Below are 17712 nucleotides of genomic sequence, written 5' to 3' on the forward strand. Positions count from 1 at the left end.
AGCCCGTGTAATCCAAGGGGGAGATTGGTTGGAGTTTCTCATTCACAGGCCTTCACTTCTTAAGGCCCGATAAAATTACCCAAATACAAACTCCATTACTTCTTTGTTCGGGACCAACCATTTATGGTCGTTATCATGCCTTAAATGCTCCATCGATGTATTCAAAATATAATAATCAGTAAGACACATTGGTCTTGGGGAGGTTTGTTTGACTAGGCTCAATTACACTTATTCGGCTCGGTCTTGCCCTATTGGAATGCCTTGAAGATTGGGCGGAGTCTGTTGAGGTTGGATTTAAATCCAACCCAACTTTTTAGAATTGTACACTATGAAACTTTGAGGTTGGAAAAAGTGTCTGATGAAGGCCTTATAGATGATGTTGCATACATCTTGAGTTATTCATTGTCTAAAATCCCTATTTATCGAGTTTGAATGTTTTGAGGTTTAACATTAGTGTGGTTGTCAAAGTTAAACTTTGTGTTCGTTATCCAAACCTCTATCTATTATGTCGGAAATTCTTGTATAGTAGATAATAATTAGCTGAATGATTAAGTTATTCAATTAAGTTTCCCCTCTAAGTTACTATTAAATGATGGTGGCTATATTCTAAGTAGAGTTTTACTGTCTTCTTCTGTTTTATTTTGCATTTACTTTTATACATCATTCTTATCATTTAAAAAGGCACCTAATGTAGAACCATGTGCTTTCAAGAATAGAAGTCATGGAGGTGATTCTATAATGCATTCAAGCCTTTGTTATGAATGATAACATGTCTAAAATTCATTTGTTAAAAAGGCAAAGAGTTCCACACTCATAAATAACCCAACTCCACTAAAATCTCTAAACTTCTTCGTATAACACTTAAACAACCATTACTCAAAAACGGTACCCTATCATGTCAGGCCAAGTGTCCCTCTACTTTTACTTTATTTCACTTTGCTTTTTGTTTTCTTAACTCCCACTCTTTCTTTTTTGAACTTGTTTCTCTCACACATAACACATTAATTAATAATTATCATGTATTAAACTACCTAGTTGTATCTTGTCCTATATAAACCCTTGTCCACACCTTGTACTCTTTCGTGCCAAAGTACAAAGTTTGTACAATAACATTCATACTCTCTCAAACCTAAACATTCCACAATTCTTTTTTTCACTTTCACAACCTATTTTCCAAACTCTCTCACAATGACCAACATGAAGAACAAAACAACAAAGTTGTTGAAGCAAATCATAGCCGGTTTAACCTCAATCACAAAGTCAAAAACCATGGCTTTAAAATCTAAAGCAAACGCCATCAAAGCTCGTTTGATTATATTCTCACTCATGAAGAACAAAAAGTTCCTCATGACTTCCATTTCAGATAAATTCCATTCCATTTGGGGGAACCATTCTCATCATCATTCCAAGGAAGATTGTTTAATTGAAGAAGGTGTCAATTATGATAATCATCATCCTAGAGCCATGGTTATGTATAACAACAACGCCCGCACTTACGAAGCGTTGCAAAATCCAAGTGAAACACAAGTTGTGGATGAACAAGATCAAGAAGATGGTTACTATGAGGATGAGGATGATAAGTACCCTGATTTGACTCACAGTCTTTTTGATTCTGAGGAATTGGATTTTGGAGGATCAGTGATTGATAGAGTGAAGAATTGTAAGGAAGAAGCGGGGAAAGAGTTTAAACTTGAGGATGATATTGATGAAGTTGCTGATCTTTTTATCAGAAGATTTAGAAGAAATATAATCTTGCAGAAACAAGATTCATTGAAGAGAAAGAGACAAATCGAGCAAAATGGTACTTGAAATCTGAATAAATGCAAAAAAGTCTATTCTCCAATACTTAATATTTTTGGACCAATTAAAGAATTCATAGTTGAGAAACATAATGGGTGCACTAATACGATTGTTTGAAATAAACTATATCATTTTAAATTGTCTAGTTACTAATAATTTAAAAACAATGTGGAAATTATAGATAAAACACTACCAAGGTGTCAATACGGATTTAAAGGATTATACCCCTCTAATCAATTTCAATACAATTCATTCTCTACTCTTTTGTAACATAACATAAAACGTTATAAAAATATGTTTAAAGAGAACCCCACAATCTCTAATATCTTTAAAATGCTAAAGCCTATTAGGATTTATTCTTCTAATTTTATAATGGGTTATGGTATAACAAAACTGTGGTCACATGTAATTAGGTTGTAGTTCGTTTTCCTTGGGCTTAGGCACTCTTGTTTTCCAAGACAAAAAAAAACTATGGTCACATATGATTGATTCACACCATGATTTTACAACTATATAACATATCAAAAAGATTGATCACACCGAGACTTTGTTAAATACCCATTTTATTTGGGATTAGATGAACAATTTAAATTCATGATTAGTATAGTTTATAAAAATAATGATAAAATTTTGAGATAACAAATATTACTATGGTTTTCTTTATTATTAGACTCTCACTATTATAGAAAAACCATTTCATAGCGGTTGGAAAAAGAATATCATTACGTTAGATCAACCGTTGTGAAATAAGAAACGGTTGTATATATGATGTTTTCCACCACAGTCGCACGAGTGTGACTATAAACTATGTATCATGCTACCTATCACAATGGTTACTTTAAACAACCGTTGTGATATTCTTAACGCATAACATTTAATAACAATCGATATATACACTGAATTTATTATAAATCATGTTAAAGGCTTATTTTGTCAAAGTTCACTAAATATATAACCTTTCAATCTAATTTAGAACATTATAATATGATAAATTAAGTTATATTAGAAGAACAAGTTCAATGCTAGACAAGAGTTCTTCAACTCCTTATCTATATTTTCCTCTTTAATTGTTAGAACTTTGTTTAATGCTCATAATTCTTCAACCCCCTCTTCCTTCACGTCTAGTTCATTATGTAAAATATTATTTACTTTGCAAACAAAATTAGAAGTGTAGAAATGGGCAGAAATGAACGGTTGAAGAACTACAAATGTTAAATAAAGTTTTAACTATTAAAGAACAAAATGCAGATAATGGGCTGAAGAGTTTTCGTCTAGAATTGAACGTATACTTGTTTTATACTAATAACTTTATCTATCATATTATAATTTTCTAATGCAATCTAAAAAGTTATATATTCGATAAGGGATTAGAAAAACATTCAAATCACATAAGATATAATAAACTAATCTTTTAAACAAACATTAATAACAACATTCATCAACAACTAACCTTAAACAACATACAAGATACAACAAACAACTCTTATTAAATACAACAAAATCATCAACACGTATTATAAGCTACATATAACATAACACTTTTATTAATAAGAACAACAATAACATATCAAATCATAGAATATTTGAGATACATACTTGTCTCCCATAATGACATCCATAATGAAAGAATGATGAAACTGAAGTGAGAGCTGCAAAGTTATGTTAATTTTGAATGGATGTCATTCTGCGTCTTTCACACAAGTTTGCAGCGCTCACTTTACCTTCTTCCTCGTTATTGAAACAAATATCTCTACCTACAAGTCAAAATAAGCAGAAAGCACAAAGTTTATGAAATAAGCTATTGAAACATAAACTATAATACATCAACATAAGCATATTTTGAAACAAAACAACATCAACAATATACAACAACATCAACAACATATAACAACATTTATGAAACAAGCTATTGAAACATAAACAATTTTTTTTGAAACAAAACAACATCAACAACTTAGAACACTATTTATCAACAACATACATACTTTTATTAGCATACATAACAATAACACCAACATAACTAACATAAACTAGCATGACATTGTAATCCAACAAAAAATTATAAACATACATAACAATAACATCAACAAAACAACAACATATGCGAAGAAGAGAAAATATGAAAAAAGATTTGTCAACAACAACAAGGAACAACAAAACATGTGAAACCGAAGTAAATAATATGAAAATCATGTCAACAAACATTTATCTACATTTATCAACAACAACAACAACATACAACAACAAAAAATCCATAAACTCTCGAACAAGAAGAAAATCATGCGAAACATAACAACAACATACACGAAAAAGAGAGAATAAGAAAGAAGAAGAATACATATGTATGAAGAACAAAATTGAGGCAATAATGTAGAATAAGAAAGCTAATGACGAAGAAGAAAAGAGAAAATGTGTGTTAGGGGTTTGATGTGAGAGTTAATTCGTTTATATATGAGTAAACAATTTCACCATAGTCATATTCAAAATCGTGATGAAATGTAATGTCTTTCACAACCGTTGATATTACCAATCATGGTGATAAATATTATTATTTTAATATGTATATCATATTATAAGGATATCACTCGCTGTAATAAAAAAGTAGAAAATGGTTGTAGTTGAGATTCGAACCTTATCACTCTATGGATGTATAATTACAGTTAATTGTTTTGACTTTAATACAATTTTTTTTCGTAAATATAAAAAAAACGTTCAAAAATGAGGTATTATCACAGTTAACTCTCAAACCGTCGTAAGTTAGATATATTTTGTAATAATGTTTTTTTTTATTTTTTATTATCATTCCATGAATGTATAATTACAATTAATTGTTTTGACTTTAATACAATTTTTTTTCGTAAATATAAAAAAAACGTTCAAAAATGATGTATTATCACAATTAACTCTCAAACCATCGTAAGTTAGATATATTTTGTAGTAATGTTTTTTTTTAATTATTATTACAGCTTTTCTTATTATTATTACAGGTATAAACTCATTAAAGATGAACAATAGTTTTTGTACCTCCAATATTCTTTAGGTCTCATAAAATGTGATACATGACTCCCACTTTTGTGGTGAGTATGTGGTCAAAGCTCAATAATCTTGTGTTCGTTTTTGTTTAAAAGATATTTTAACACAACTAGTTTTTTTATGTTACATCACCCAGTCGTCCATGATTATATAATTACACTTTTAAATGAATGAAATTCGATAAGACATGGTTGGACTTATACGTTTGTTCTAGTTATCTCTTGTGATATAAAATGCTTAATTACCAGATTTGAAAAGGATAAAATTAGATTAATCCATTTTATCCAATAATAACTAGAAATAAATGAAAGTTCACGTATGACTTATCATGGAAGTCTCCTCTATTACACTATATGAGACTACTCAGGCATAGTAACATTTAAATCAATGTGAATAATTAAATTCACGAGTAAGGAAAATAAAAAAGTGTAAAGTAAAGCAAATAAATATATGATTAAAGAAACATAGATTGTATTAAGAATAATGTAACGATGAAAGCTTATAAGATTTGATAGTATGAACATATATGATACATATGTTGATGGATTTGAATCCTATATCAGATAAGGAAATGTAATGGAGAAATCGTGTTGAGGCAGTTGTATAGAAAGCTCACAATCTTATTCTACCTTTTCATCCTACTACTTCTGAGATAAGCTTACCCGCACCAATTGATCCTTCAAGCATAAATATTTCAAGATAATGCTAACTTGTGAGCTTATTGACACTAGGAATTATTGATATGATAAAACAAATATTTCGACAACACTAGGAACTATTAAATGACGCCTTTGTCGATCACTTTTGTCGTTATATTTTAGCATCCTAGACATTTTTATCTTTTTGAAAGACTATGTTCTGAAGTTATATTTGAATATATTTGAGTAAATTCTCTGGTCTACAAAGTTTTTATGTTTTTATTTTTATATGACCAGACTATTGATTCTTAATTAATTTTCACTCTTTAAATCAAAAGAACAACGAGAAAGAACAACAGCAGAACAAGAAAGAATAAAAAACTAGAAAGGTTGCTTGAACAAGGAGAATCATCACTTATTTATAACCTTAGAAACTCCATTAAACAACTTAAAGTAATAAACAGAATGATAAAGAACGCAAGGATTTTTATTCTGATTCGTCGTTAACAAGGCTACCTCCAATCCATCCACCTGAGTGATTTGCGATAGTCAAGGACTTAATCCAATAATCACACCTGATTACAAATGCAGTGACAACCTGTCACGAACTTCTTCAGGATTCTGATATCCAACTGGTCTCCTAAAAAAAACTGGCGTTCACTGACGCCTTAAGGCCCAGACCTACATGGTCTCTTAAGAAGATTTCAACCTCAATAACAACTTGTTATTGACTTCTCAAGAGCCTAACCTAACCTGGTCACTTTAGGATTACAATCAAATTTGTAATAATAGTTATTGTGTTTATAAGATGTTGCAGATAAGCAGATACACACGTTTACAATCAAGTATTACACTTAATAAGAATATGCAATGAGATTTTTTTCTAGGTGTATAAGTGTAAGAAACACTTCTTATTTTTCTATATATATTTCTTGAGTGTGATCATTGATGAATGTTTAGTGCACATATCAAAGTCTTATTCTTCAATTTTCAAAGACATCTTTAAATTAACGTCAAATAGATCTGTTAGAGGTGAATATGAAATATTCTTTAAGTATTTGTTGTATGAAGGTCACTTCAAACGAAACACTAGAGTGGTGAAGATGATGGGATGTTGAAGACTTCTTTGACAAGGAGTACAATACTTTATGGAAAAAGTATATTTACTTTTATACTTCTGTCACATCAAATCTTTTGTTGACTTTTGGCTTAACACTTTTATTTAGAGGCTTGTGATGTTTGTTGATGACGTTTAAGTAGCATTTCCAAAGACTATTATTAGAACTTGGTAAAATAAATAGAGTCTTTTAACATCTAGGTTCTGAGACTTTCACAAGCAGATAGTCATAACTTTTAAATCAGAGTTTATCTGAATAACTTCTCTTCATAACATTGAATTGATAGATCATATTTGACTTATTTGAACATTTTTATTCTTTGGTTCAAAATATGGACATCTTCAGAGTCAGAATCTATTTCTAATTTTCTTCCCACTCAGCAAAACAGTTAGAGTACAAATTTTTTCTCTAAAGTTTGTTATCATCAAAACTTAAGAATAGTTGTAGAGTCAAACTTGTTTCAATAATCTCCATTTTTTAATGATGATAAATCCATGTATTTTGATGAAAATTTTTTATTTAATAATCAATCATGTTTATAAAACTTCAGAGGTAGGTTTGTAAGCTTCATCTTAGTTTTATACTTTCAGAGTTATTTCTTGAACTTAAATTTACAAAGTAAGGTTTGCAAGCTCCCCCTGAGTTTAAGACTCAAAATAATTTTGGTTTCAATAAAATCTTAAATCAGATAAGTAGACTCAAATTCAGAGTAAGGTTTATAAGTCACCCCTGAGTTTTAGACTTCAAAAAAATTTCTTAGCTTGATTGTTCAGAGTGAGGTTTGCAAGCTCTCACTAACAATCATCTAAAGTTCAGAGTTAGGTTTGTAAGCTCCCCTTGAATTATAGACTAACAAAATTTTATTGGTTTAAACATTATTCTTAGTTTTATATTTCAGAGTTAGGTTTGCAAGCTCCCATTAAATTTAAGACTTAGAATCTTGGTTTCAATAAAACTTTATTTCAGATAAGTATGATAGAATTCAGAGTAAGGTTTGTAAGTTTCCTCTGAATACTTATCTTAGTTTCTTCATAATTTATGATAAGATTTTGGCTTTTTTTTGTTATATTAGGGTTACAAGATATATCAAAATGATACCCATTTCCTCCCATATTTATAATTTATAAAAAAAATAGACTAGTAAATGTGAAAAGAAAAATAAATTTTCATTGATGATAAAAAATAATAAGACATAGGGAGTATTAGACAATGATTTTATTTTACCCAATAAAGATTTCTCCTAATGATTACCCAAACAATTTGGCAATTTAAAAACAATTTAAAAGAAAATTTGCTTAAACAAATCATTGATATGTATAAGAGTTCAAAAGACAGAAAAACCTAGAAGGATTCTGACTTGGACCTTCTTAGCCAAAAAGTCATCTAACTATCAGAGGAATGATTGTTTCAGAGTAAAACACTAAAAACGTGCAAATTCTCAGAGTCTCATCTTTAATCCATCAAAGTTTGCATATATTTAGATTTTAATCAGAATAAATTTCCATTTTCAAATTTCTCAAAATAAAACCAAATTTGTCCTCAATAAGGGGTTTAGTAAAAATACCAGCTCATGGATGGTTTGTATTAATAAATTTTAAGTTTAAAATACCCTTATGAACATAGTCTCATATAAAATGATGTTTGATATCAATATGATTAGCTCTAGAATGTAAATGGGATTCTTAGACAAATAAGTAACAGAAGTATTATCACAAAAGATAGGAATGTTACTTTCATTTAGCTAATAATCTTCTGGATGACTTTTCATCCAGAGGATCTGAGGGCTACATCCAGAGGTTGCAATGTATTCAACTTCTATTGTTGATAATGCAATAGTTGATTGTCTCTAGTTGGACCATAATATTAGATTTTCACCTAGAAACTAACAGCTTCCACTGGTGTTTTTTCTTTCAAGTCTATCTCCAGCATAATCAGCATCACAAAAAGCTTCTAACTTGTAATCTTTTGGTTTCTTATAAATCAAACTAAGGTTAGTAGTACCTCTCGGATATCTAAAGATTCTCTTAACAACAGTTAAATGAGATTTTCTAGGATCTGATTGAAATCTAGCACATAAGCATACAATGAACAAAGTATCAGGTCCATAAGCAGTTAAGTAAAGGAGAGACCCAATTATACCTCTGTATATCTTTTGGTCTACCTTTTTTCTTTCCCCATCCTCTCCAAGAGTGCACCTAGGATGCATATGAGGTTTAACAATCTTACATTCAGTCAAATCAAACTTTTCCAGAAGTTCTTTTGTATATTTTCTAGTGAATGTATGATTCTTATGAGTTTTGATTAATTTTAATCCCCAGAAAGAATTTTAGTTCTCCCATCATGCTCATTTGAAATTCTGCTTGCATGGACTTCAAAATTTTGTGACAGAGAGAGGTATTAATATAACCAAAAATGATATCATTAACATATATTAAAACTAGTAAAAAGATCATTTTTGAATGTTTTACAGAACAAGGTTGTATCCACTTTACCTCTTGAAAAATCATTTTCCAAAAGAAAATTGTCGAGTCTTTCGTACCAAGCTCTGAGAGCTTATTTCAGACCATACAAAGATTTCTTAAGTTTCTAAACAAAATAAGAATTTTTATGATTGTTAAAACTAGGAGTTTGATGGGCATAAACTTCTTGAGCTATGTAGTCATCCAGAAATACGATTTTAACATTCATTTAATATAAGATAATACTCTGATTAATAACAAATGAAATTAAAAGATGAATAGATTCTAACCTAGCTACTAGAACAAATATCTCAGAATAGTCAATTCCTTCTTGTTAACTATAGCCTCGTGCAACCAATCTAGCCTTGTTCCTTACCACTTCTCCTTGCTCATTCATCTTGTTTCTGAACACCCATTTGGTTCCTATGACATGTTTTCCTTTTGGTTTTGGAACTAGATCCCACACATCATTTCTAGAAAATTGATTGAGTTCTTCTTCCATTTCCAAAACCCATTCAGATTCCAGAAGAGCTTTATCAACGGATGTTAGTCCTATGATAGACACCAATCCTAGAAGAGTTCATTTATATTGCCAAAATGAACATATGGTTCTGACAGGTTCTGCTTGTCACCAAGAATAAGTTATTTATAGTGAGAAAGTTTTTGCTTGAGCTTCTTATGAGGTGTTGGTGTGTTAAAAAAAATTTATGTGTCAGCAACTTATGATGTTGATTGTTTTACTTCAGGTTGGACACCCTCGGAGTTTGAGTATGTGATCTTCAGATATGCAAGCTTTTCATCTAGCTTTGACTTTTCAGGGTCAAGCTTATCATAAAACTTAACATGAATTAATTCCTCAGCACTATTAGTTTCAGTGTTATACACTCTGCAGCCTTTTAAGCGTTCAAGGTATTCTAATATGACACACTTTTGAGATTTAGAATCAAACTTCTTTAAGTTATCATTAATGTTGAGAATAAAATAGGTACAGCCAAATGGAATAAAGTAAGCAAAGTTGGGCTTTTTGTTCTTCCATAATTCATATGGAGTCTTACCCATAATAGGTCTTATAGAGATCATGTTCTGAATGTAATAAGTTGTATTCATTGCTTCTGCCCATAAGTGCTTTGCAACATTAGTCTCATTGATCATGGTTCTGACAATTTCTTGTAAAGTTCTATTTTTCCTTTCTATAAATCCATTTTACTGAGCAGTTCTAGGACAAGAGAAATCAAGTAAAATTCCATATTCATCAAAGACTTTTTTAAAAAGTTTTTTTTTCAAATTCACCACCATGATCACTTCTGATCTTAACAATTGTTAGGCCATTTTCATTTTTCACTTGGGAGCAGAAAGTTGGGAAAACAGAATATGACTCATCCTTGTGTCTTAAGAAGTTGACCCAAGTCCATCTTTTGTAGTAATAAAAAATGACTAGTCTGTACTTCTTTCCATTTACTGATGCAGTTTTAACTGACCCAAACAGGTCAATGTGCAAGAGTTTCAAAGGCCTAGAGGTGGAAATAATATTTTTAGCTTTGAAAAAGCTTTTATAAAATTTGCCTTTCTGATATGCCTCAAAAAGAGAATCTGAAGAAAACTTCAGGTTTGGGAGACCTCTGACAAGGTTTAACTTATTAAGCGTATAGATCCTTCTCATGCTAACATGACCCAACTGTCTATGCAGGTCCATTTCTCTTCATTCACAGATATCATAAATTTAACATTTTGATTTTCTAAATCTGAAAGTTTAATTTTATAAATGTTGTTTTTCCTCCTGCCTCTGAAAAGTACAAACCCATATTTCTAACTGACATTTTTACAAGACTTTTGATTGAAGATAATGTCATAGCCATGTCACTTAATTGACTTATGGAAAATAAATTATGCATTAGGTCGTCAACCAATAAAACATTAGAGGTATAGGGAAGAGAATCGATACCTATCGTTCTAGTATCAATGATCTTACCTTTCTAATTTCCTCTGAAGCCTATTGAGCTTTCAGGCTTAAGTTCCAACTCTTGGAACATAAGCCCTTTCTCTTGTCATGTGCCGTGAGCACCCAGAGTCCATGTACCATTAGTGGTGTCTCAACCTTGCTTCTAAGGATATCTCTAACATAGATTATTTTATTTTTAGGTGGCCATCTCTTTTTAGGTCTATGTGATTAGTCTTCCTAGAGGTTTTTCCACCCCAGGTTTGTATGCTGAAGTAGTGTCGTGTGTGTGACCATAAGTTAAATGAGAATATAGACCCTTTGATTTTATCACCATTTTCTTTGGTTTTGATTCAAAGATATAACTACTTGACGAGGTATAACAAATACCTCATTTACTAATGCCATAGATCATAGAAGCCATATTGCTTCTCTCTATGTTCTTAGCTATACATTTTTGAAAAGTTGTATCATATTTATTAGACATACATTTAGAATCTACAGGAACTATTAAAAGAATTTATTTTTCAGTTTTTTCGTTTTTGCTTCTAGAGCAAGATTTTATTTTTCTAAACCAACAATTTTTTTTCTTTTAAAAAAGAGTTTTCTTTTATCAGCTCACCATGTGCACCAGAATCACCAGCATGAATCCTTTTTAGGTTCATGTATTTTTCTTGGAGTTTCTGACTCTTTTCAAACATTTCTATTAATGATATTTCAAGTTTTAATATGAGTTATTTAGAAAATACCTCTTCTGATTCTGATTTTGAATTTGATTATTGTTCTAAAACATCAGCGCCACCCATTAATCCTACGTTGGCTCTTTCTTTTTCAGAGTCATCTTCTGAGGAGTCAGAGTCGTCCCATGTTGACATTAGACATTTCTTCTTCTCTTTGGAGAATATTTTATTAGGCATTTCCTTGATGAGTATGGGACACTTATTCCTGTAGTGACCTTGTTTTCCACACTCAAAGTAGGTACCCTCTATGTCTATTTCAGACTTATATATCCATTGACTAAGAACATCCTCCTTTTCTATAGCCTCTGAAGTTATTTTGTCTTTTCTTCCAGAGACGGTTGACTCTTCTGGACATAAGTGACAACTCATCCTCATCATCAAAATCTTCTTCATATTCTTCTGTTTTGGCTTGAAAAGCTTTGGCCTTTAAGTTTAGCCCAACATGATTTTGCTACCTTTGAAGCTCATCCTCTTCTAGTTTGATCTCACGACTTCTCAGAGAACTCACTAGCTCTTCCAGAGTTGTACTATTCAGATCATTTGACACCTTTAGCACTATCACCATTGGCCTTCATTTCTTTGTAGGATTTTTATGATTTTCTTTACATGATTTGCAGTAGTATAGCCTTTGTCCAAGACTTTCAAACCAGCGACAAGAGCTTTAAACCTTGAGAACATACTATCAACAGTTTCCTCTTCTTCCATTTTGAAAGCCACGTACTTTTGAGTCAAAGTCAAAGTCTTGGTTTCTTTCACCTGCTCATTTCCTTCATGAGTCATTCTTAAAGAATCAAATGTAGACTTATTAGAGTCTCTATTTGTAATCTTTTCATACTCAGTGTAGGAGATATCGTTTAGAAATATTATTCTTAACTTGTGATGATTTTTGTTATCTCTCTTTTGATGCTCATTAATTTTGCTTCTGTCAACCTTAGCACCATTAGAGTCCACAAGATGTGTGTAGCCATCTACTACCATATCCCATAAATCTACATCATATCCAAGGAAGAAATTTTCAATTCTATCCTTTCAGTAATCAAACTTTTCTCCATCAAAGATTGGAGGTTTAATAGAATAGCGATCGTTGTTTTTTTTTTGTATATTGGGGTTTCTCATATTCTACTTCTACAAAGAAAGAAAATCATACTCTTTCCATTAGGATTTTGTAAATTAATTCTTTGACCAGATCTAGGTCCACCAAGACTCTAACAAAATGACCGGAAGCACGATCAAAGGCAGGCTTACTTGATGTGGAATCTATGCATACAATATTATTTTGATAGACCATGGATTCTTAGCCAGAGTCCTTAGTCCAAGGGAAAAACTTGAGGAATCATGTGCTCAATTTCCACGAGTTTCGATCTGACTTTTTTCACGTCTTCTAGGTATGAAAAAGTAAATTCGTATAAGCCATTTCCTAGAGATGATATGCTTCATTTCCCAATAGAGGTCCAGTGAGCACCTAGATTGGCACACACATTTACAACAGTCTGAGGAATGGAGCTCTTAAGCCACAAGATTCTCCCGTGAATGTTGTGCCTGCAAGCCTTAAATCAAATCTTGTATTCTTCATATGAAATAGAAATGGAAACGCGGTTGTCCTTCATACATGGAGCTGGTAATTGTAGTCATTGTGGACAAAAAAGAAGAAAAAAGAAGAAGAAAATTTCTAGTCAACAATGTTTTTAACTTTCTTGGAGCTCCAAATGTGTTGGAATAGCATAAGAAAAAAATCTCTATCCTAGTAAAAACACATTCAAAAATGAACTAAAATAATAATAAAAAAATAACAAAAATTGCAATTAAACACTTCTTAACTACAACCGAAAATTTAAACAACAATATTTTATTACTTAACTTGTCATTTTGACAAGTACAAAATTAGAAAAATTTCCAATTTTTACGACTACAACTTTAAGATGAAAAAGTTGTAAATTCTATCGATTATTCTTTTTATCTCAAAATAAATATGATGTTTGTAAAAATTATTTATCTCAAAATAAGTATTATTTTTAATTTTTAACTCAATTTATATTTTTATATCCCCATTTTACCCTTATATAAATACTCTCAATTTAGTTTTTCAATTTGTATTAGTGATGATTGGAGTACACCAATAAATAATAAGGATAGTTCGATAAAATAATTATCTCTCTTTTATTTATCACCAATACTGAAAATAAGTCGAGTCGAGTTGAATTTGTCTCAGCTCGACTCGACTAGATAAGAACTGGTTCAGTTCAAATATCGACTCGAGTTCGTCATAAACTTTTTTTAAGTTCAAACTCGAGTCATTATAAGTTCATGAACAATTCTTTAGGTTCATCTCATTAGGTTCAGCTTGTTTGCTTCACGCACTTAAGTCAATTTTTAAAGTCAATTTTCTTTATATATTTGATATTTTAAATTAATATTTTTTTAAAAAGAAAATATTGAAATAAAATAAAAGTTATAAGATTGCAATTTCATTGTCTCAAAAATTTATTACTTCAAAAACTACACAATTTTCAAGAGATACATTTGAAAATCTAATTCAAAAACTATTCAATTGAAAGATACTTAAAATGTATTTTTTTAAATTAGAAGATATATGTTGATTTTTAAATTATATTTTTTGATGTTGACTTTATTTGTATAATTATTTTTAAAAATATTTTTCTCATTTGATAATAGAAATGATGAATTAAAAGCGTTAGATTAAAAGAAGATATAACGATAAGATTTGGAGTCAATATAACTCTTCTCATATATAATCGAGTTGACTCATGAATCTGACGAGTCGAACTATGTATAGTTAAAGTTCAGTTCATTTAGTTAACAAGCTTAATTTTTTTGTTCATATTCAACTCATTTGATTCATGAATCTAGTTCAATAATTTAATTGTCGAATCGAGTTTCGAACTATATTCAAGCTGGTTCAGTTCATTTTCAGTCATATTTATCACATTTTCTAAAAATATGTGAAGGAATAAGTATGACACTTTTTTAAGACATATGGAATACTATTTTTGCATGGAACAATTGCAAATATTTATAACTACTATCTTTGTATGAAAAAATTGCAAACCTTTAAAATTATAATTTTTTTGTAGAAACATTGCAAATCTCCCAAGTGTAATTTTGCGCAAAAAAATTACATAATTTTCATGACTCATAAATACTTATCGATGTGTAAAGGTCTTCTTAAAGACGCTCAGGTTCCTTATAATGGACAAGGTTATACGTCGTCCACGTGCGAGAATCTCTAGTTGTCTTTTTATTTGGACTCTCACCATTTTTTAACTATGTCGTTCACTTCCTGGATGGATGACTGCGAGAGCGTGGAATGTGACATGTCCTAATCTAAAATAATGTGAAGAAGGAGTTAGAAAGGAATTAATCACATTCTTCTTAATAATAGACGTTTAACTCTCTCATTTCCACATTCCTAAAAGTGATTACTCTTTTCTGAAAATCAAAGATTAGATAAAAAAAATTATAAATATCTCAAGAGAAGGAATCTCATATAACATACCAAGCTTCTCACACTCCTTCATCAATAATAAAGAAGGTATGGAATTACACTTCGTCAACAATAACAACACCAAGGCGGTTGAAGAGCCACTTTTGTTCATTTCCCCACACTAATGTATAATTATGAAGACAAATCAAACCTAAAACTCATTTTTTTCTATATTTATTAAAAGGCACTCTCGTAACCCAATCCTATAAAATAATTTCTAGAATTCTACCCACAAAATTTTTTAGAACATGCTATAGTATCCCTCTCATGAATCGCCGAGTATCCCACAACTTTATCACCGACTTCACCTTTTTTTCACTTTACTTTTGTTTTCTTAACCCCTACTCTTTCTTTTTCCGAACTAGTTTCTCTAACAAAAAACACATCATCTATTAAATTAACTAATTATTACACCATATTTTATTATTTATTACTCACACCTTATTCTATCATCTCCTATATAAACCCTTGTCCACACCTTGAACTCTTTCGTGCCAAAGTCCAATAACACTCATACTATCAATACCTCTCTCTCTTAAACCTAAACATTCACACAATTTTGATTTTTCTATTCTCTAGAGTCATCAAATTTTCACTTTATTATTACTACAATGAGCAACATTAAGAACAAAACAGTGAGATTGTTCAAGCAAATTATACCTAGTTTAACCTCAAAAACTATAGCTTTAAAATCCAAAACAAATGCCATCAAAGCTCGTTTAATTTTATTCTCTTTCATGAAGAATAAGAAGCTCCTTATGAGTTCAATTTCAGAGAAGTTTCACTCTCTTTGGGGGAACCATCCTCATCATCACAAGGAAGATTGCTTAATCGAAGGTGGGAATTGTGATTATCATAATAGAGCTATAGTTGTTTATAACAAAAATGCTCACACTTATGAAGCGTTGCTAAATCCAAGTGAATTAGCACAACAAGTTTTGGATGAACAAGATCAAGAAGATGGATATGATGGTTACTATGATAATGATGATGATGATAAGTATCCTGATTTGACTCACAATCTTTTTGATTCTGAGGGTTTGGATTTCGGAGGATCAGTGATTGATAGGGTGAAGAATTGTAAGGAAGAAGCAGGGAAAGAGTTTAAACTTGAGGATGATATTGATGAAGTTGCTGATCTTTTTATCAGAAGATTTAGAAGAAATATAATCTTGCAGAAACAAGATTCATTGAAGAGAAAGAGACAAATTGCGCAAAATGGTGCCTGAATTTCGAGTTCACTCGGATTCAACATCTCTCCCATTGATGGACAATCTACAAATAATTCAAACAAGTATTCCTAAAAGGTGCACCCTTGAAGGGTTGTTTGATGGTTGTTCCATGAGTTCTTGTCATAAAAGTTGGAATTATTATTGGTGTTTTATTTATGGATGTGAAACTATTGTTAGTGTTAGAGCACTTTGTTTTAAAAACGGTTAAAAAAGAGTTTTTTCAAAAGAAATTATTGGAATGAGTTGGAGACTAAATTATTCTCTTTAAAATATTTTGCGATATATGTTGATCGGTATTTGTTGGCGAAGAGCAATTTTGTAGTTGTGTCAAACTAAAATCATACTATCCCTTGACAATAGTACAATAGCATCATTTTATATGTAATAGTTACTATTTTAAGAAGAAAATGGTTTAGTTTGAAAAGTGATTTTATTTAATAACATAAAACAATAAAGGAAAAATAGGAGCTTAACAATGATAGAAAGATGTTGGGGGTTAGGATGCAATTACAATCATTAATATTGTTATACACATTTTACTTATTAATTTATATCATCCTCTATTGCTCAGTAATGTTCTCCCAATCAAAAATAACATTGGGATATTAATTGTAATGTTCTTTTGACAATCTCTCAACCTAATAAATATTATAATAGAATTTACTTCAAAAATATATATGAATATCAAATTGAGATTTATCTCTACACTCTACCTTTAAATAGATGATTATATAGGTCTAAATCTAAAAGTATTTAGATCCACAAATCATCTTACAAACGATCATGTTATTTTAGGCATAAAAAATATTATTCTTAGTCTAAACCTAAGAGCACCTCAGTACTACAAAATATATCTTTGATAATACTATATTACTACAGTTGTTTAATCAACCGTAGTAATAACTAATTTTTATGTTTGATCCGATGTCACACACAGGTAAAAAATGAGTAATTAAAAACTATAATTTAGGGAAGCGACACTCAAATATTGTATCACAAGGACTCTTGTATAGAATTTTACCAACGAAAAGAACAATGTGTTGAATTGTAATTCCTTGTGTTGAAGCAGATTTCTCGACAGAACAAAGAAGTGTCAAACCACCTAGTATGTTAAGTTGTGTTAGTGTGTCGAAGTCTCGAAGCATGGTGCTTCACACAGGATTTCGACTTATGCCTATTTTAGTAGTGTTAGCTATTTTTTTAATATAATTTTGGGTTTTGGCTTGAGGTCCAAGTTAACATAAATCTATAAAT

General features: G+C 30.5%; 2 protein-coding genes across 2 annotated transcripts; both read left to right on the plus strand.

Annotated features, from left to right (window-relative positions):
- The first annotated feature begins 1026 nt into the window (after window positions 1-1026).
- Window positions 1027-2059, plus strand: LOC127126714 (uncharacterized). Its single transcript, XM_051055693.1, has one exon. It carries the CDS (start codon window positions 1189-1191, stop codon window positions 1807-1809), a length of 621 nt encoding a protein of 206 aa, XP_050911650.1. The 5' UTR covers window positions 1027-1188; the 3' UTR covers window positions 1810-2059.
- Window positions 2060-15701: 13642 nt separating this feature from the next.
- LOC127126715 (uncharacterized) lies at window positions 15702-16740 on the plus strand. The gene has a single exon (XM_051055694.1). It carries the CDS (start codon window positions 15838-15840, stop codon window positions 16453-16455), a length of 618 nt encoding a protein of 205 aa, XP_050911651.1. The 5' UTR covers window positions 15702-15837; the 3' UTR covers window positions 16456-16740.
- The last annotated feature ends 972 nt before the right edge of the window (window positions 16741-17712 follow it).

The sequence above is a fragment of the Lathyrus oleraceus genome, chromosome 3 (genome assembly GCF_024323335.1).
Source record: "Lathyrus oleraceus cultivar Zhongwan6 chromosome 3, CAAS_Psat_ZW6_1.0, whole genome shotgun sequence".
In the NCBI taxonomy this organism is placed as follows: Eukaryota; Viridiplantae; Streptophyta; class Magnoliopsida; order Fabales; family Fabaceae; genus Lathyrus; species Lathyrus oleraceus.